Below are 22,886 nucleotides of genomic sequence, written 5' to 3' on the forward strand. Positions count from 1 at the left end.
TTAAGACATAGCCATCCTGGAAATTGCTAGAAGGTTATGATATAATATAGTCTTTTTGCAAAAAGATAAGAGACAAGAAACTCATATCAGTTGAAGAAGGAAGCATTTTGATAAAAAAGAAATTGTAGAACAATAAAATATGACATGAAGAAAAAGGAAAGATTGATAGACATTGTGATACAACACTATTTTGTATAGGGTACCAGATAATGCTACATCATTATAAAATACATATTTTGTAATATGCACTGTCTTCAGCCAAAAATAAATAAATAAATATGCAATTGCTATTTATGAGAGACAATTATTACAATACAGACATCTCTATACCTCAAACCCATTGACTGACCTTCATACCTCAAATATGATAGTTTTTATCCCAAACACACCAAGCAATTCATCATTTACAGCCAAGCAATAAGGAACAACTGAATATGCTTACATAGTTCTGACCTACAACAATCCGCTACAGAGACACAGGCTGAAAGTAAAGTTTATAAAGCCACCAATTTGAGGACCTTTACCTGCACCTCAACAAACATAGTGTAGATGTGCACCAAAAGCAGAGATGAAAGTCATTATGGTGAGACTGCATGAAAGAATCAACGTACATCGCTATACCATAAATAACAATAAAACTGAGACTCCTGTGGGCAAAGATTTCAACAGCTCAGGCCACAGTCTTCAATATATAAAAGAGTACATATTAAAGGACTACTTCAAATCACAAACTGAAAAAGGGATGTGGGAAAACAAATGTATAAACATATTTGATGAAGGGACATTAGAGCCCTGAAAGATCATAACATATTCATCTTTTGTTATCTATCACTTATACTCATGTGTTTGATAGTTTATTCTCATTTAGTTAACTGGCTAACATTGTATCAATAAAGCATTTATCCATTAGTAACAAAACCAGCATTTCCAGGTAATGTTTGCAGGCTCCAAATAGGAAAATTTTGTCCTCTCTTCTTCGTCCTGTCATGTCTCCTCCTCTACCAACTTGACCCCCCAAACTTTGCAACTCTCTGATGAGGGAAGAGATCTCTCATCTCTCTCCATCCACTAACCACACTCCCTTAGCTGTCCTACACTCATTTTCACCCGTTACAGCAGAAGAGCTTTCTGCTCTGCTCCGTTCATCCCACTCCACTACCTATTGCCCCGATCCTATTCCCTCGTATCTTATCCACACTTTGTCTCCTTCTCTTGCTCTGCCTCTCACTAAAATTTTCAATCTCTCCCTCTCCTCTGGCACATTTCCTCTACCCTTCAAACATGCAACCGTAACCCGATTCTGAAAAAGCCCAACCCTAATTCCCCATCCAACTACCACCCTATCTCGCTACTTTGTCACCAAGATCCTTGAGTGAGTTGTCTATGCAAGATTTCCTCGAATCCAACTTCCTCGAATCCAACTCTCTGCTTGATCCACTTCAATCTGGATTCTGCGCTCATCACTCTGTTAAAACAGCTGTGACCAAAGTATACAATGATCTTATTACTGCTAAACCCCATGGCACTACTCTATCCTAATTATCTGCAACCTTTTTGCTGCTTTTGACACTGTTGATCATCAACAGCTTCTTCTCATCCTCTGTAGTCTCAGTCTAAGAGCTCTCTCCTGGTGCTCTTCCTACCCCTGCCAGCGCTCTTTCAGTGTTTATTTCTCTGGCTCTGCATCTTCTTCCCAATCCCTCTCCGTTGGTGTTCCACAAGGGTCTGTCCTTGGTCCCCTATTGTTCTCAATCTACACTGCCTCCCTTGGTAAACTCATCAGCTCCTTCGGCTTCCAGTATCATTTCTATGCAGATGACACGCAAATTTATCTGTACTCGCCTGATTTCTCACCACCACTCTTGACTTGTGTCTCTGAAAGGCTCTCTGCTATTTACAACTGGATAGCTGCTAATTTCCTTAAACTGAACCTGTCCAAAACAGAACTTCTCAGCTTCCCTCCCTCAAGTGTTGCTACTCCCTTGTCTGGGTCCCTCCAAGTCAATAGCTACCATCCGGTCTACCTCTAAGGCTTGCTTCCTAGGTGTTCTCTTTGACTCCAACCTCTCCTTCATCCCTCATGTCCAATCAATTGTAAAATTCTGCCACTTCCATTTCAAAAACATTGCGCGCATCCAACCCTGTTTAACGCCTGATACAGCAAAGGTGCTTGTCCATGCTGCTGTATTCTCTCGCATTGACTACTGTAATCCGCTTCTCAGTGGTCTTACTAGTTCCCAACTTGCCCTGTTACAGTCTACAATGAAGGCGGCAGCGAGGCTCATCTTCCTGTCTGCCCGCACCTTCACGCCTCCCACCTTTGTCAGTCCCTCCATTGGCTTCCTGTAACATATAGGGCTCAATTAAAGATTCTGACTTTTGCTTACAAATCTCTACACAATGCTGCTCCCACCTACTTATCCTCACTAATGCACAAATATGTCCCGTCTAGGCCCGTACACTCTGCCGGAGACCTACGTCTAACCTCTGCCCGTACTCCTACCTTTGATGCTCACCTTAAAGACTTCTTAAGTCTTAAGTCTTTAGTTCTGGCTGTACTGTCCCTATGGAATGCCCTTCCCCTCTCTGTTAGACTCTCACCCAATCTGCACTCCTTTAAAAAAATATTTGAAAACTTACTTCTTTAGGAAAGCATATCAATTAAGCTGTGAACAATTTTCCTTTGTCAACAGATGTCAGCAGAGGGATTCCCTTATAATGCATAGAATCTCTCTGCATTTTATCCATTTTGGATTTAATGGACCACTCCAAACTCTTAAAATACTTTAGCTTGCTAAAAGGCTTTAGGTGTCAACAGAGTATCCCCTCTTTCTCAGTTTATAAAAGTGTCAATTTCAGGAGTAATCAGTACTTTTACTAATTAGCATGTCTTTACTGCTTCTTCCTGTCGGTCAGACAGATAGCCTGGACAGTCATCGTGTCACTTCCTGATTCCTTTGTACCCCACCACACATTGGAAAGTAATGTATCTCAATACATTGCACATGTGTCATATGTCTCAAATTCTCTATATGAGATACATTGGTTGGGTTTACAGACCATCAGTTGTGATCTTCCTGAGGAGTGGACCTGTGCTGTGTGGGCATCTTTCTACTGGATTAGAGGTAAGCCATCCCATTTTGAAAGATACTGTGGAAGACCCAGTAGTCTAAATAGACTTTTAAACACTTCAGATAAAGATTTTTATTTGTAACCCGGGAGTGTTCCTATAACTAATTCATGTTAGACAATTATTTATTTTATAGTGAATGAAACAGTTGAAATGCTACTTTTGCCCATAGGTTTTAAAATTATTTCTAATGGTCACTGTTAGAATTATATTTTTGTTAATTTTAGGCCAATCGACAGGTCGTTCAATTTCTGTATTGATGCCCATATTATCGTATGACCGAACAAACAATTAGCATGCTTGATTAATTTGTAATTTAGGGTTCTGTCCGTGGAACCAAAAATAATTATGATTGATGCAGGAAAAAAAGCAGGATGATGATAAGAATCAGCCATTAAAGGTTCATTCTATTCACAAATTATGTAAGAAGTGAGCAATAGCCAGAAAAAAAGGAGCAGAAAAAAAAATTAGATCTACATTTATATTTTCCTCACTTGATCTGTGAACCAAATGGTAGGAAAATTTGTTTAATCTAAATGTTTTTGTATTTTGCAGTACACTGATTCATTTTGGCTCCCCTTTTAGCTTGTCTGAATCGTGTGCCTAAATATTTTGGATGGATGACACCGCCACATGGACAACTATCTATACTAACTTTTTTTTTTTGGATGCAGCGATTTGGCCAAACTGAATTTAGTCTATTCAATTTTAGAATGTGTATGAATCTGTATAACACAGTAAATAGTGCATTTATACATAAGACCAATACTGGGTTTAGATTAACTAAATAGTGACATCATTTTTTCACATTGTTAGAATACTATCTGTATGGTGAAGGTTCTCTAGGTAGCCAGATAGGAAACTGAGTTTGTGTGTTTTCTATATATCTTCTCCTGAGTTAACAAACAAACAAAGACTACAATATTGGATTTATGGCAAGTTACTACTTGTCAAAAAGCCGATTGGGATGTATTCTTTGTTTACTGCTTTTCTCTTCTAATTTTGAACATTTGCATTATTAAACATTTTAGAATAAAAATGTTCAAATGAATCTTTTTGTTCTCAGTTTTTCTTAAATGGGCAAATCATTTAATGAGTTACTTTCTAGTCAACTGTTACTTGTAATAAGCTACAACATCCAATTCTGTGAATTCTGAAACATAAGTGTACATCTTGCATTCAACCATCCTTGAGTTTAAATCTATTCACTGAAATATTTTGCATGAATGTAAGTCAAGGTTAAAATTATTTAACTGCCAGACAAATATGCAGTTATGTCAGGTCAATAAAGTTTAGTAAAAATAGCACAGCTTGCGTCTGCATATTTACTGCTGTTATCTGTTTTCCAAACTACTTAAATATGTTATACACAAGACTATTTATTGTTCTAACACAGCATGCAGCATTTACAATTTACATGCTTTTGTTGTATATATTGACATTGGTTTACAGTCATAAACGTTATTGAAACTTATCTTAAATCAGCATTACATGAGCGTGCATTTATATGTTTTTATAAGTACTTAATGGAAAAGCTTTGCAGACAGAATTTTTCTCCAGCACTTGGATTTTGTCGAAACCATTTATTTCTCATTACATTTGATTAATTGACCATGTCACAAGCATAAAATTGCAACATTTCACCCAAAGCTTTTAAGAGAAAGAAAAGATAAAAATTCAATGTCATGATCATCACATGAATTGATAACCATCAGTGGTTATAATACATGCATTTCTTCAAGAATCACCAGGCCTTGATGCCAAAAGAACATAATTTGATGTCTTTTAATTTAAAATTAGGTGGAGGTGGATGCTTGCAATTTAAATACAGAGCATTTTTTTTCTGCAAGTGAGCACTGCAGTGATGTAACTGGAAATATGATGGGTGAAGATTGCATGGAATGGGAAGAAGGAGTCATAAAAATTTGGATGGATTGTTCTCGATTTTGCTGACGGTAGAAAAATAAATGTTGAAGAACTAAAACATAGTAATTCTTTGACTTGTGCCGCCATAGTGTTCTGTTTAATAACATGGATCATATAATATGGGAATTGCTGGCATACTTCAAGCTCTCTATATACATTAATTCTAGATATGTGCGCTGTGCAATATGGCACAGAGTAAAATACAATAAAATCCTAAAGTAAACCTATGTTTATGGCTGTTTTTTTATTTCTTTTGTGTGGCTTATTGTATTTTTTTATTTTAAATACAGCTACTGCTCTGAGAAAATAGTATTTAATGACACCTGGTAAGAGTTACATGCGTATACATTAATAATATTAAAACATTTTTTCTGGAGGTTATATTTAAGACTTCTCAGGTTACTAAGCAAAGAAAGTCAGACAATTTCTCAATAGAGACTGCTAAAGATGAGCGTAAATTGCCCATAATGTGCTTGTGATTATATGTATATAGGAATAGCAAAAAAGGTGTATGTCAGTTCCACTATTTTCAGACTTTTGTGAGGTTTTTTTTCTGTGAGAAGTTTTCAAGGTGCTAACTGGCAACATGTGGAATTTATACGCCTGTGTAAAAATCAATTAACCAATCATAGCAGATCTTTTGGGATCCAACCCATGATTAGTTTATTGATTTTGATCTGCCAACTAATAAATTCCAAATACTGCTGGATAGCACTGTAAAACCTCTCCTGACAGAGTAAGAGTATTAAAAAAGCTCCATAAAGAGGTTCTGGAAAAAGAATTCATACATCTGAAGGTTGAGTGGTTTATAAATGTCTCCAGAACCCCTCACATTATTTCCCCATGTACTTGAATTTTCACTTTGTATCTTTTTTTTTTTGTCAATCTTTCTTTTATTCAAGGCATATATGATGGGGTACAGAAGAAAAAATATGGGAAACGTACCAGTAAGTTACATCACAGGGTAGTTACATCGGTATAGTCATAACAGTACAGTTTCAGAGTATTGATGCCTCATTTTTTCAATTTTTAGTAATTAGTAACATGAAAGCTTCATTTGTACAATATAACTATAAGGATTCCTCTAACAATATGCATAAGCCTGAGGGTAGTTAATAAGCTAAATTTAGTGAGGGGACAGAAGGGGGTCGGTAGTATCTTGGGGATTACTCATTATCAGAGTCTCTCCCCTTCCATGTAGGGTGCTTAGTTGCTTCGGCTGTTCAGGGTTGGTCTTGGCACCTAAGAGACGTATATTAGGCCAGTGGTGTTGTGCCATGGTGGGAAACATGTGTATCGAGGCTTAGTACCACTATAATGCGTCATAGGAGGTTATCATAATGGCTAGTCTCTCCTCTAAGTCAGAGTCTAGTGACCCCGTCCTAGTAGGTATCATGGCGTTCAACTTTATTGCCCTCTAAGGGCCAGCACATGTCATGGTCGGGGTAAGTCATTAGTCATCAAGCGTCCCAGGCCCCCTGGGGGTCTGGGAGAAGGGATATGCAGATGGGGTTGGGTGGGGGGGAGAGGGGGGGGGAGGGAGAGGGGGGTGGGTATTCCGGGTGGGATCCCTCCGGTTCCCGGGGCCATGCCACAGGCACTTCCCGTGAATGGACAGTCATCGTGTCACTGTTGGTCGCGGCTCAGCCATCACCAAGCGTCGAGCCTTGGGGAACTCACTATGCCGATCCATTAGAGATATAAGATTTCCAGGGGTACCATTTGAGGGCACATTTGTCAGAGCGCTCCTGCAGGGAGGCGGTCATGATTTCCATGTCATAGATGTTTTCTACTTTGTCAACCCATTGTGTGAATGTGGGCACTGTGGTGCGTTTCCAGTGTAGTGGTATAAGGGCTTTCACTGCAGTGAGCAAGTGTATGGTGAGGGAATTTTTGTATGTACGCGTGGGTACGGGCGTGTGGTGTAGCAACATCGTCAGGGGTAGGAGGGGGAGGTCCGAACCTGTAATCTCCCTGATCTTTGTATTGATCATCTGCCAATATGGTGTGATGCGTGGGCACGTCCACCATATGTGTATGTTCGTGCCGGGTCCGGACCCGCATCTCCAGCAGTCCCCTGTGGTCGAGACCTGCATACGTTTGAGGGCCTCCGGCGTCTGATACCATTGCGTCAGGAGTTTATAGCTGGTTTCTTGGAACTTTGAGCTTATTGAGCATTTGTGTGTGAGGAGGAAGATTTTCCCCCATTCCTGATCTGTTAGTTGGGTCCCCGTCTCTCTTTCCCATTTACCAGTGAAGCCTAGCGGGCTACCTCCCAGCGATGTCAGGAGGATAGCATACATGTGGGAGACACCGTGTTCTGTGTGCCTCCTGTTAGTGCACAATTGCTCGAAGTCCGTGAGCTGCCTGTGGAGGTGGGCTCTACCCGCTATTTGTGCGTGGTATACCTTTACCTGGTGGTAGTGGAATGCGTCTAGCTGAGTGGGAGGTCCCTCCATCAGGTCCGCCAGCCGCCTGACCTCGCCCCCCGAGGTCCATTGATGTAGGTAGATCCAGTCTGCCCCTTGGATGCGTTTGAGGGCAGCCGGAGGGAGGCCCCCTGCGAGATCTGGGTTGTAGGTAATGGGGGTAAGGGGGTTCGGGGAGGTAGTCAGACGGCGGGCGAATCGGAGGCCGCACCACACTTTGAGCGTGGTGTAAGTGATGGGATTGCCCGTTTGCAGGTCCTTGAAGGTGAGCCGTCCCAGCCAGAGTTTGGATGGGATGGTGCCCAGGGACTGTCTTTTCTCCATCTGCACCCAACGTTTGGGGCTGAGATGGGCGTGCCTGTCCACTATTCTGTGTAGGTGTGTGGCCTGGTAATAGGTCTGTAGGGATGGGAGTACCACACCTCCGGCAGCCTTGGGGCGTTCCAGGGTGGTCCTGCGAATGCGGGTCGGTTTCTGGTTCCACACGAAGCGTCTGATGGCCGTCGTCGCCGATTTGAAGAATGCCTGTGGAATCCTCGTGGGGAGGGTTGCGAACAGGAAGAGGAGGCGAGGCAAGATGTTCATTTTGACAGCACTTATGCGGCCGAACCAGGTAATGTATTGTCCTGTCCACTTCGTCAGGTCTTTCTGTATGGTCGAGAGGATGGGAAGGAAGTTCAGTTGATAAAGCTGAGCCAAGTCTCTCGGCAACCAGGTACCTAGGTAGCGAAGTCTGGTAGTGCTCCAGGAGAAACGGAATTGGGAGCCGAGGTGTTTCACTTTGTATCTTTTAAATACATGTTTTATGAAAATGAAAGCTATGGCAAAATGTAGAGTTAGAGCTAAATCTAGAGTTAGGATTAGACCCAGGGATACGGTTAAAGCTTGGGTTTGGTTTACAGCTATGATTTCGGCTATTTCAAGACTTCCATAGATCTTAGGGATGCACTTGGATATATTGAGTTTAAGACTGCTGAGAGGTACATTCCCCAGCAGCAGGTCACTGTTTGTGGCTGCAGTCATTAATGGGACAGTATAACCAATACACCTTAATGTCTATGGCCTAGATGATGCTCATGCAGCCTCAAAGGTAAAATGATTGCCATTTAAGAAAATAACATTTGTTTAAATTTGTTCCATGGATTGACTCTAGTGGCTGACAATCAGTCAGGCACTAAAAACACCTTCCCTTTGAAATTTGTATGAAAACTTTCAAGTTCAACGCCATGACAATGCTGAATATGTTTTAATATACCCATAGATGTGTGCTAATCTTTGTTATTTTTACTTATTCTAGGGGAGCCTGATAATTGAAACCATAGATGAAATCTTCTGATTGCTATTTCCATCAAGATATTGAGCCATATCTCAAAGCACATACTATCTTAAGTTCATTGCACAAGCATGGGAGAATCAGTGTACTACAGTAGCTTCCATAGTCACCAGATCTATGTCTAAGAGATCACCTTTTGGATGTTGTAGAGTGGGAGATTTTTAGAATGAATATTCAGCCTATAAATATTCAGCAAATATTGCATATTTGTAAACCACAGATGCAATGGCACTCAATTTTTCCCCTTAGTTAGTGGGTTAATCTCATAAGAGCAGACATTAGGTTGTGAGAGTAGGACCTGCCAAAGATGGGGTACATTGACGTTGTGGCAGGCTTATGCAATGTATGATCATATACTGTAACTAAACCCCCATTATTTTTGCCTAAATTAGGTATTTAAAAAAAAAAAAAAAAAACTAATAAATTCTGTGAGCTTTGAAGTTGCTGTTTTATGGATGAGTGAGTGCGCTGTGTATATATATATATATTTGTTTTTTCATTTGTCCTATCCCTCCAATTTTGTTTTATATTCTTTTGTAGCTTTGATGTTTTCCACCCAACTGGTTTGTAAGATAACTTAAATTAAAGTTTCAGTTTTTATTTTAGTTTTAAAATATTGTTATTAATGAAATAATTTTTACCATTTTAACATGTCTTTTGCTAACTTTATTGTTAAGGAATTATTAATATTTTAGACTAAAGCATTAGTGTTTATCAAAATAAATGATAACTGTAAATGAGTATACATTGTATCTGCAACTAATCAGTTATGTTGCAAATAGTTCCTGATGTGATTATTGTCAATATGATTGCTATATCATTTGCATTGTTCACATTTTTTACTTTGATATATCTGTCTGTCTGTCTGTCTGTCCACCTGTCTATCTGTTCCCAGGTTGGATAGCGAAATTGGGGTGTGGAAGCAGAAATATAATTTGTTACATACAAAAGGCAAGACTAAGTTGATAAATTAAATGGTAAAATATCTTGTTAATGGTACTACTAAAAATAGAAACATAGAAATATAGAATGTGACGGCAGATAAGAACCATTTGGCTCATCTAGTCTGCCCAGTTTTCTGAATACTCTCACTAGATGACTTTTTTATGATGTCAGCTTTTTCAAAATGCCAACAAATGTAAACATAATGTCATATATACTATTTGCATTATACAATGTTTTGCAAAATTCTACAGCAGCTTGTATTTTGTGAGAGGGTCTCTACTTTGAGTATATCTTTAGATATGACAGAGATAAAATTATATTAAAGCTAGAGGTTTAAAAATATACTTCTTGGAGAAAACAGTTCTGGAGCTTTATGCGTTATGTGTTAAGTATCTTTGCTTTGTTATGTAAAATATAAGTTAACTCATGTACAACTGTTACTGGGGTGAAAGGGTTTAAGTTAAGGTGCTGTTAATGGGTAGACTTAACACTTACATTATTCTTTTGCAAATAAAGTAAAACTCAACTGTGAATGTGTTTTCCATTTATGAGCATCCAACATATACTGCTCCCAGAATGTTTTGTTGTTTTTTGTTTTTTTTGCTTATTATATGTTCATGTAAAGACTATGAGCAAGGTATAAATGGAAATTTAAATGATTTGTGAACAGGGCTCAAAATATTGCATGCATTGGATGAGAAAAATTATAGCAGTCAAATTAATCTAATCACAAAATTGCCATGCTACTTTTAAACGTTTTTAACTGCCTAATTTGGAAAGTGTTTAAAGGATTGAGTCACAAAAATAGAGTGATTTTAACAAAGCTGTTAAATGATTTCAGCTTGGGAGCCAAAGACTTGTTGAAATATTACTAGCATACCCAGCTGCCTCTTATCGTTACTTGGCATTCACAGAGAGGAAAGATGGACAAGAGTATATTAAATTGTTATTTATTTAAGACTTGTGCAAGGCAAGAAATATCGGTTTATGTGAAAAAAATTCAGCTGACCGATTTTTTGGGGGGGCCAAATTACAGTAATGAAAAATATTCAGGAAGGCCATTTCTGGACTACCAGAACAGCAGCAAAAAGTATGTGACTGTGTGACATGCATAGAAGGCTACAATATTACTTGGGCTAATGGCTTCACAATATCAGCCATTTTTGCAGTGACAATTCTGAGTTAACAAAATTAAATTATATGTCTGAAATAAAAAAAAATTAGAAAAATTTAAATGTTTGTAATAATTTGTCTTTTTTCTTATTTTGTCCAAAAATGAAAGGAAAACGTAACTTGGCAATTGACACTCTACATCCTAACAAAAACAAAGAATTCCCAAAGATCCAGTATGTAGAACCAATGACAGTCCTTCAGTTTAAAAACAAAGAAACAAACAAATTGTTCCCAAGCAACAACATAAGGGGATATAATATTTGTAACCCACTTTAGGTTTAAAAAAAACACATATTTGTATTTTACCCTGTTTACCTGAAAATAATACATCCCCTTATTTTTACGCAGAAAATAAGCCCTAGTCACTAGTCCGCTAATCTATGTTTGGAGAATTTTCACAGAATATCGATTTGCGGAATTCCATTCACGAGTAAGCTAATCTATGTTTGGGAGAGTTTCCATGGACATAGATTTGCGGGATTTCATGTCCTAGTGAACTGGTCTATGTTCAGTGGAATTCCCCAGAACGTAGACCTGCTTTTAGCACATGATTGCTACCGTTTTATCCCCCGAAATAAAAAATTATTATAAGACCCTGCCTTATTTTCGGGGAAAGACGGTAACTATTGTAATGGTATTGTAATGATATCATTATTTAAAACCAAGAATGATAATCAATTCTGCATCATATTTATGTGTAATGCATATTGATTTTGCAAATAATTACATGTTATCTGGTGAAATATATGTATAAGAACTGTTGCTTCTGATTAAGTAAATCTGCCTACACATGAAATGGGATATAATGTAGTGAAAGCCTATGGGCTGAGCACAGTGAGATTCACAAGGAACCTATGGTGACCAGCAATCCATAGCATCTTGTATTTGTTTCCATTGCAAAGAAAGTGACCCTAATGGGTGTGGAGATCACAGGGCTACATTAATGGGGAGTACTATCTGTGAGTGAGCACTGTGGAAGTGTGATTTTATTTTCACATCTGTTGGAACTTTGAAACATACATACCCAATGAACCTTTTCCTCTGTTGAACTGTATTTATTTATTTAACTGGCATTCCTATAGTTTTGTGCAAGTTTTTTGCAATATTCACTGTTACTATACGCTGTGCTATAACTCTTTTTGCTTGTTTTTGTAATGATTATTCAAAGCCTCAATAAAACCCAGATTGACAAAAAAAAGAAAGAAACTTGATTATTAACAAGTTAGTGGATTATCTGTTTCCAATTTTTTGCCCACTCTGTTCCAATATAGAGTGCAGGCTTGGCCTATAAGAATTTTTGAAGACCATTCAGTTTAGTTAGAGTGAGGTATGGTCATGGGGCCTACCTACTGCCTACATGGTGATGTTGGTGTGAGGTAAGCAGTCTATCTTTCTGCCCTTAGTCTTCCTGGAGGTTTGATCCCCATTTCTCCCCTTGCCAGTGAGGGTTACCCTAGCACCTATTATTTTTGGGTCCTGCTGACCAGAGGATTGGAGAGAGGCTATATGTGCTGTCCCACCTAAAATTTCATGAGCCCACTGAGTTAATGAGGACTAGAGTTCAAGGAGTGACTAGACTATAAAAAATATTTGAAGATTTTAGGGTGAAGCTAGTCAGCAGACTGCATCTCCCAACAATCAAGTGACAAACCACTAACATACCTCAGCGCTGGAGCCAACATGGTGCAAGTCTACCAGTGGATTCTGCTCAAGAAGAGGGCCCTGCATTAGACTGGAGGCCTTTACAATCTCTCAGTGTGACCACTCCATCCCAACTATACTGGAAATTTCAGATGCTGCTGCACACTACACATCACCGGTCCCAACATTGCAATAACTCCCACTGCACACAGAAATGGTGCAGGGCCTACCTTGCAGGTTGGGCATTACAGAGACTGAGGATTGGACCGCATGTGAGGAGCTTGCAGGAGTCTTGGCTGAGAAACCTAAAGCCTTTCTCAGAATTGCGGGGCTCTGCTATGCTTTTGGGTGTAGACTGATCTCGACCTAGGGACTGGAAGTGTGGGTAAACTTTGTGTTAGTGGGCACATATTTCTATATATTTAAAGTATGGGTCATGATTTTACTAATCAGGGCTCATATACAATCCAAACAGTAGTTTGGACTCATTAAAGTCATACGATGAAGGTTTTTTTTTAACCCAAATTTTGTTAAATTACAATTTCAATTTCCAATAGTTTATTGGTTAATTATAAATGTATTCATTTTTTAATATAGTAACTTGCTCTACTACAAGCTATAGAATGCCTATAAAAACTTTGCAGAACGTTTAGAGGAACAAACATAGCTATAATTCCTATGAAGTTTGTCATAACATTTTTTTTACAAAACAAATGAAAGACTTTCTATGGCAGTATATGTATGCTGTCAATGTCTTATGTGAGTATTTGACAAACAACTTCAAAAAAATATTTTTTATTAGGAATAAATTTGCTGGAATTGCAGGAGAGATGTAAACATATATGGAGTAATAAAAAGATCTTGATATCTGCCTAAGGCTGTTCCTGCAATATAGAAATTACATTTTAACAAATGCATATAATAAATTAGTCTTTAACCCATTAATTACATTTTTAAAAATTAAAAAAAGTAAATGAATTCCTGGGAACCTGCACATTTATTCAAAATACACTAGTGTTGGACTGCTAAAAATGTGAGTTTTTTTGTAAGTATAAAAAAAAAATCACATTTTTTTTTTACTTTACGTGATAAAATGGCTCGCTCGCCTTTGTGTAAGAATGCTACTGAAGCTAGTGTATGCCAGGTTCAGTCCGATGCTGCCAATAATTCATTTTTCAAAAATGTCATCGGGTTTAGGGCTAAAGAATAGGAAATTACCTTGCAAATTGCACTAATATTTGTTGGGTAATGTTATTCTGTTGAGCACAGCGCTGCTTAAAAAAGATGAATGTGCCCTAATGACCAGCTGTGACAATATGTGCAATGATCATCTACTATCCTTTATAACACTACCTTGTACAAATTCACCTGAGCATTTTATAATGAACCATAAGCTCAGCGGAATCAATAGAAGTAAATAAAAAAACACACAGTGTGCCTTCCACTTTATTTCATGCTCACCCTGCTCAATGCACGTTGAAGCTACATTTGTAGCAATTATATTCACACCACTGGGTTTAAAGAAATCTATTCTTTTGGAAAATCCATTTTTTTTTCAGATTTGAGTATACATGTGTATGTGAATGACACAGGGGCTATTCTCATTATTTTACAAACAACTTGAAAATTGTTAATCCAACTATGTGTGTTATATTGAACAGTGTCATCTAGCATGCATGTACTTAATATTTATTACAATAAATTACAAATCTAAATTCACAATTTTGGACAGTTTTGGTATGATATGTGTCTATTATTATTTATAGTGTTTTTATTATAATTGTAAATCCTAGTTACCTAGATGCTAGCATTGTTATATCCAGTAAAGAACGAGAAGAATAAGGTGATGATCAACCTTGATGGTCATAAGTTAATGCAGGGGTACCCAAAAGATAGATCCCCAGATGTTTTAAAACTACAGCGTCCATAATACTTTGTCATTCTAAAGGCATTCTAAAGACATGCAGAGCATCATGGGAGTTATAGTCCTATCTACCTATTAGGGATCTACCTATTAGGCACCCCTGACTTAATGCTTTCATTTAGTTTCCTTTCATTATTTCTTACGGTCTCTGGACAAACTATTGAGAACACATAAAAGGCTAAATCTGCATAATCAGATTGTTTTCTATATTTGCAGTTGAATGTCTATCTAACTGTCCAGTTGTCTGTCTCTCAATAGTTTAACAGTTGTATGCAAAGGCTTTGTCAATTTTCTAGATCAGGTGTTCCCATCCCAGTTCTCAAGTACTCCCTACTAGGCCAGGATTCAGTGATTACCCAGTTGTAATTTTTTTTTTCTAAAAACTCCTTAGACACAACTGGGTAATCCCTAAATTCTGAACTGTTATGGGTTGTTATTGGGTACTTGAGGACTGGGTTGGGAACCATTGTTCTAGATAAAGGAAATTTGCACTCACTCTTCAGTAACAAAAACTTAAATTGTACATATTTATGAACATCTTATATAACTGTGTTCTCCAACCCAGTCATCATGGGCCACCAACAGTCCAGGTTTTGTCATTATCTTCATTGTAATAACAGAGGGAAATACATAAATCCTGGACTGTTGGTGGTCCATGAGGACTGGGTTGGGGACCGCTGTTGTAGAACACATACTATCAATTTAATAAATTTAACTGACTGAAAAAAAGGACACTAAATGCTGCATGCAAAATTAGGCTACTCGGTCAGTCATTAATGCTGCCTATAAACTTCTCATTATTATTACTATTATGATTTCTATAGCGCCAACAAATTCTGAAGCTCTGTACAATTGGTAGACTAACAAACGTAATTGTAACCAGACAAGTTGGACACACAGGAACAGAGGGGTTGAGGGCCCTGCTCAGGGACCTTACATGCTACAGGGAGTGGGGTAAAGTGAGACAAAAGGTAAAGGGAGGTTAGAAAAGTAGATTGGTAGAATAGTTTTCACTGAGGACTTGTGTGTTTTTTAATGACAGTTGCTGGAGAGGAATCAATTGGGAGCTATTAACAGTTTAATTTATATGCTTTCCTGAAGACAAGTTTTTAATGATTTTTTTAACCCCTTCAGGACCGGCCTGTTTTTGCGATGTTTGTACGTTAAGGACCAGAGCAGTTTTAACACTTTTGTGGTGTTTGTGTTTAGCTGTAATTTTCCGCTCTCTCATTTACGGTTCCCATACAAGTTATATATTGTTTTTTTCAGGACAAAAGGGGCTTTCTTTACATACCATTATTTGTATTATGTCCAATATTGTATTTAAAAAAAATAATAAAATATGGTGAAAAATTAAAAAAAAAAACATGTTTTTGGACTTTTACTTGAAAAATCTTTTACTTATCTACAAAAGCTAATGAAAAAAACTGCTAAATAGATTCAAAATTTTGTCCCGAGTTTAAAAACACCCAGTGTTTACATGCTTTATTGCTTTTTTTTGCAAGTTATAGGCCTATAAATACAAGTAGGAAATTGCTGTTTCAATATATATATATTTTAAATGTATCAATAGTGACCTTGTAACACCGTTATCTGTCATAAATCCCTGAAACACACCTAACATGTACATATTTTTTAAAAGTAGACAACCCAGGGTATTCAAAATTGGGTATGTCCAGTTTTTTTTAGTAGCCACTTAGTCACAAACACTGGCCAAAGTTAGCATTTATATTTGTTTGTGTGTTAAAAATGCAAGAAACGCTAACTTTGGCCGGTGTTGGTGACTAAGTGGCTACTAAAAAAGGCTGAACATACCCCATTTGCAATACCTTGGGTTGTCTTCTTTTGCAAATGGTATGCCATCATGGGGCTAATTCTCATTCCTTGGCTACCATACGCTCTCAAAGGCAACCTAACCAATCCGACAAATTTCAATTAAAAAAAAAGTAAAATCAAGCCTTATATTTGACCCTGTAACTTTCACAAACACTATAAAACCTCTACATGTGGGGTACTGTTATACTCAGGAGACTTCGCTGAACACAAATATTAGTGTATCAGAACAGTAAAATGTATCACAGCAATAATATCCTCAGTGAAAGTGCTGTTTGTGTGTGAAAAATGCAAAAAACTTCACTTTCACTGACAATATCATCGCTGTGATATGTTTTACTGTTTTGAAACACTAATATTTGTGTTCAGCGAAGTCTCCCGAGTAAAACAGTACCCCCATGTACAGGTTTTAGGGTGTCATAGAAAGTTACAGGGTTAAACACAGTGCTAGCAAATTAAATTATCTGGACTTTTGGCCTGGGTTGGCAGGCAGGTCCCTCAAATTGCAATCATTAAAATGACTTAATTAGGTAAAAATATTACATAAATACACATGTAGAATTTTAATATATATACATATTTATATATTTGACGTCTACGTGTATATTTATGAAATTATTTATGTAATTATGTATATGGACATATGTATATTTCGTATTGTTTTTATTTATTTATTTATACATAGATATATATATCATTACATTCTAAGTATATTTTGATATAAATATATATATATATATATATATATCAAAATACTGTTAGAATAAAATTGCATATATAAATATTTTTTTATAATTATTAAAAATTATTTTTATTTTTTGTTATTTATTTTTATTAACATATTATTTGTATTTTATAATAATATATATATACCATATATATAGCAATTATATATATTGTATATATTCGTGTGTAATTTAAATATAAGTGTATTTTTATATTAATATACGTATATATAAATATAAAAATACACTTAATATGACATTATATATATGATACATATACATATATTATATATAGATATAATACATGTATATATATCATATATATATATACACATATTATTATTATTTTTTTTACACTGATTTTACACTGGTTTTTTTTAACTTTATTTTTTTGATTTTTCACTTGCAGGGAGACTGCCTGTCAGCACAGACAGTCCCCCTGCAGGCAGATACACAGACACCTATTGCGGTCATGTGATCGAGTGATCACATGGCCGCAGGGTCCTGATCTGCCATGGGGGGACTGCCCGGGCAGACAGGCAACCCCCCTGGACCGACGGCGATCAGGTAAGTAGCCCCAGACCGTTATGACGGTTCAGGACCGTCAGCGGTCCAAACGCATGTTTTACCGCTGACGGTCCTGAACCGTCAGCGGTCCTGAAAGGGTTAAAGAAGTGGAGAATGGGTGAAAGTCTCACAGAGAAAGGAAGTGAGTTACAGTGCAGCCATAGTGAAGTCTTGAAAATGAGCATCAGAGCAGCAATCTTTAATTCTTGGTTTAGGAATTTCCTATCACTTTCTTAAAGAATACTTGTAGTTCAGAAATAGTAATTGGTTGTATCTCATTTTACAATTATTTACATAGAACAACATATTCTGCAGCACTTTACAAAGGTAAAATAACTCAAACAATGAAATCTAACAAAACGTGTTTAACGTTTGCGAATAGTAAGTGATGAATGACCTGCCCAAACAAACGCACCTAAAACAATGAGGGACATAGTGGAAGTAAAGGAATAAAATAATCTTTGTATACATGAAGGAATAGGATAGATATTTGATAGGAGAAAGTAGAGGAAATAGTAATTTAGAGATGGCAGAGAAAAGTTCCAATGGATGAGGAGTTATGGGGTGAGCTAGTAGGCTTCTTTAAAGAGTGTGTTGCGAGGGATCTTTTTAAGGAGTGTAAAGACAGAAAGAGTTTAATGTGGCATGGTAGCACATTCTATATGGATGGTGGAGACCTGGAGAAGTCCTGTTAGCAAGAATCAGGGTGTGAGTAGGAGAATAGGATAGTAACAGGTCATTGGTGGTGCAAAGATGTACTGGAAAATACCGGCTAATGATCAAGGAAATATAATCAGTAATTTGATCAGTAATTTGATTCCTTCTGTGTATGTATGCTTCAACATTTTAGATTGTAAGCAGTGCCCTCTGTATCTATGTATGTTTTGATATAATTTTTTTTGTCTTGTTTTACCTATTGTATAACTTTGTGTGTGGCACTATGTAAGGTATTGTTATTGTCTTCTTCAAAGTCTGTTACTGTGATATTGTTTTGTTATGTTTCCTTGACCAGTCTCTGGTTTTCAGATCTTTCACATACAAGATCATCATATTCATTATTTTTAAGGACTCGTGCTTGGAGAAGGCATAACCCAGCAATAACACCAAATGTCGATCAAGTGAATTACTAATCAAACAGTGACTTGTGATACATTGATGACTAATGTAAATAATTTAAGAAAATTTTAAAAATAAGGGGAAAAAATTCAGTCAAATTGTAAATTCTATTGCTAGCTGTTCACAAACTCACTACTAAGTGAATGAACTCATATAATACTATTATTGAGATTTATTTTGAGGAAATAATATACAGTACTTTGGCAGTGAATTAAGTAATGTTACATTGTTAATATTAATAATTTTGACGTGTTTATTCTGAGAAGCTCAGAACGACTTATATTTTGAGAGAAACAACAAATAAACACATGTAATGTAAGTGTAATTTTTTTGTAGATAATCTAAAATAATGTATGAAGAATGTTTAAATAAATGACAAGGTTTAACGTGGGAGGAGAAGCAGAGTTTTCACAAGCGATATATACCCTTGTGTTGAAAACCTTTCATGGCGTTGGTTTGAGAGGTGTGCTGTAATCTAGTAAGCAATCATTGTGGAAATTGGCAGGTGTGAAATTATAGAGGAAGACTGGTATGCATCGCCTGTTATGAAAAACAAACATAATACAGCCCTGAATAACAGCCGAAATTATAAAAAAATATATATATGTACAAAATAATTTATCTCTAGTATTATATGCAGGAAAATAATAACGTACATCTAACGTTTCCCTAGTTTTATGTAGGCTAAAGGATTATTTATGCTTCAATGTTACAACAACACTGAGAAGAGTTTTCAGAAATGTTTAGGGGTCTATCCACTGAACACTGAGTTGAGTTGAGTTGGCTACAGACTTTCCTGAACAACCAATTTGAAAAAATATCTCTCTGGTAGCTACATTGTTATGGCCTGCAGTATTGTCGACTGTTGCACTATATATACTATAGATACAATAATGTGTGGGGGAAGTTAGAAGCAAAGCATATACTCTTATTCACACACACACACACACACACACATATATATAGATATATAATAGTAAAGAATATAGCACTAGTAATTGGTGAGTGAAAATAAAGCGCTAGTGAGTGGACATTCATCCGTGATATGTGTGTCATGATCTTGTGGTAAGTAGCTGTTCAAGTCTGCGTTCCAACATAAAGTTCGGATTAAGGATATATAATGTATATGCATTTGTTTTTGCTGTGCACAAGTCTATTATGTACCCATTGAGGGTGATGAGAACTATTTGCATGTAAATGCCAATTTACATTTGCAGAGTGCATGGACATAAAATTATATAGAGCGTCATTTATCTATACAGTTGTATGAACTTTTTGATCTACTTCTTGCTCTACAAAATAACTTGGGACTGGCAGCCCTAACATGTACCAGGCTCTTGGACCATAAACATCTGCCAAATAACTCTGTTTGCCAGAGTAACTAGAATTAATTACATTAAACCATTTAGAATAAATGCATTGCTAAACAGTTTGCAACACTGTTTTTTTCTGTCTATATCTATTTATGTATCTGTCTGTCTGTCCGTCTGTGTGACTGTTTGTCTATCTATCTAAAAAAAACTGAATATGAAATATCAAAAATAGGAATTGCTATTCTAAAATGCATATTAAACAGATGGCCTATTTGTTTTCTTATAAATCATGTAATAATTACCAACAATTTAAATTGCAGCAGGGACATAGAATCTTTTGAAATCCCAAAGCTATTCAATACTCTGGCAAGCACTTCAATTAAAAATGCATTTTGCTACAGGAACTATTGAACAAGCTAAATGACATAACCATGTGTTTATTTTGACTAAACAGTTGATATGCATAATTTTGTGAACTAGATAATTCAGACAACAAGAATGGATATAATGGAACTCTTAGCTGGCCCAAACACTAGAATTGGTTCAAAATAAATGAGGAATTACTTACTGTAATCTGGTGCTAAATTGTAACCACTTAAATGACACATAACTCCTACTAAGTGTGGAATATATACTGAAACACATAGCCTACATCAAGGAATAAAGATTATCAGATATATTAAATTTTTTGAGATAAATTACTAATGTTTGATTTACATACAATATCAGAATGTGATTTTGATGGCATATGATGCAAATATGAACCAATATATACAAAGCCACTACAAGCCGTTCATACAGATAACACAAGGAGAGAACACACATAGTTTTTTGAGACCTAAGGAAAGGAGATTTCTGCTAAAATGGTTCTTTGTAATAAGTAATAATAATAAAGGACTTAATTTCTCTTTCACACTCATATCTTTTCTCTCACTCATATGTACTCATCAACCGTCAACCTCAAATCACTGCTTTTCTAATTATGAAATGCATTTTTATGTCTTTGGTTGGCATACATCGTATCAGTTCATAATACTTATGAACAGTGATATGAGTTTACTATTGATGTGAAAATAGACTCTATATTTTTTTATATTTTAATATATACAATATATAATATATAAACTATTTTATGAAGAATGAAAATTAAATTCAGGGCAAATTTGGTCTTGATTCTCTGCGTTATGTAGTTCCTAAACGGGATAAATTAATGCACTAAAATTAAATGCACTTCTACATTAGAAAACAAAATAAAAGTTAAAATGTCCACTGCTCAAATGGACAAAAACATAAGAAAATCCCTTTTTAGTAGATATATTCAAACACATGCACATCTGGACACTTTTTAGTAGATATAGTCAAACACACGTGCATCTGGCCTGAGATCTGGAGGAGCTGGATGTGCTGATCTGAGATCTGTGGGTTGCTAACGTAGAGCCTGCATGCCACTTATGTTAGCTCAGGTGAGCTAAGAGAAGGAGGCAGCAAACCTCCTTGGCTGTTGGATTGACAGCCAGGGGGGTGTTCCACAGTTAACTTGTAAAAGTGTCGATTTCTCACAGAAATCTGCACTTTTTGTGAACTTGTGTTAAACTAGTAAACTCCTCACCCATAAAGCAGTTCAGCAACGAGAATAATGTATTATTATTATTCCTTTTGAATGGTATCAGCAAGTTTTCTGATAGTGATATATTATAAATGATTAGTATTGTCATCAGAAATGTTCTTTACAAAACAAAATGTAGGTGTTCTTGTTCTGTGATACTAATTAATACTACTTTATACTTCTACTTGTTTATCTAGTATTTTAAGACTGTTAACTGATAAAGTCCATTGATTATTGTAAAAGGTATTGTAAAAGTTAAACATAATAATCAATTCTCAACTGGTAAATTATCTTTAGTTATTTTTCCCCCTGTGTCTTTAAAGATGAAATGTCTTTATTTTCTGGCAATGATTCAATCGTTATTGAACACATTAAAACAATCTAAAAATTCAACACTTGGAAAAGTATACCACATTCATCAGTCACCTAGGACATGTTATAAACACTTTAACGGTGATAAAACAATGTAACAATGAAGCGATTGTTATTTCAAATAGAACTATATCGCCGGTGTCCATGAAAGGAGGAGACTTCCAATACCTATAACTCTGCTAGGTATGAACCAAGTACCATCTTTAAAATGTGAGTATGTTTAGAAGGCCCCATAGGGTATTAAAAACAAAATATATATAAAAAAACAAGATGAGATAAACAAAGTACACCACTGAAAAATTTTGATGTGTTTTGTTCACTAACTTTTGGCCAACAAATCCATTTCTACATATCTGTGCATGTATGTTGTTGCCATAACAACAAGTATCCTTTTGATCACCAGAAGAGCACGTTTTTGGCTTAATAATAACCTAGAGCCAAAATGTGAACTAGATCTGCTGATTATACGTCTGCTTTATTTTCATTCTTAGCCTCATCTTACACTCTCGTCATTAATGTTACTGTTCTGCACTAGTAAGATTCAATCTATAAATTATTTTGTTCATTTTGAAAAATGTTATTGTAACAGAAAAAAATACATTTTAAAAATGCATTTGAAATTGAAAATTATAAACTTCACATTAAATAATTGATATAAAAAAATAACAAATGGACTTACAATATGGACAGCCATACAGTTCAATCCTTAATCCAATTTGTCCTTCTCCATTCCAGTCCAGTGGAACAATACGTACATAACGAGCTATCACAGGATGTTGCAAGTCATGTCTTATGACTGTATCGGAGTTAACATTCCCTGGAAATGCCTGTTGAAAAGAGAAATATGTCAAAA

At 36.3% G+C, this 22,886-nt stretch overlaps 1 protein-coding gene across 2 annotated transcripts in view; it reads right to left on the reverse strand.

The window, feature by feature from the left end:
* CNTNAP2 (contactin associated protein 2) overlaps positions 1–22,886 on the reverse strand; it is a 1,581,556-nt gene that overhangs the window by 902,836 nt on the left and 655,834 nt on the right. For both annotated transcript variants that reach the window (XM_063452116.1, XM_063452115.1), the window contains exon 4: positions 22,713–22,860. In XM_063452116.1, coding sequence (XP_063308186.1) covers positions 22,713–22,860 — 148 coding nt within the window. The remainder of the gene's footprint in view (positions 1–22,712; positions 22,861–22,886) is intronic.

Source organism: Pelobates fuscus, chromosome 4 (assembly GCF_036172605.1).
Source record: "Pelobates fuscus isolate aPelFus1 chromosome 4, aPelFus1.pri, whole genome shotgun sequence".
Taxonomy (NCBI): domain Eukaryota; kingdom Metazoa; phylum Chordata; class Amphibia; order Anura; family Pelobatidae; genus Pelobates; species Pelobates fuscus.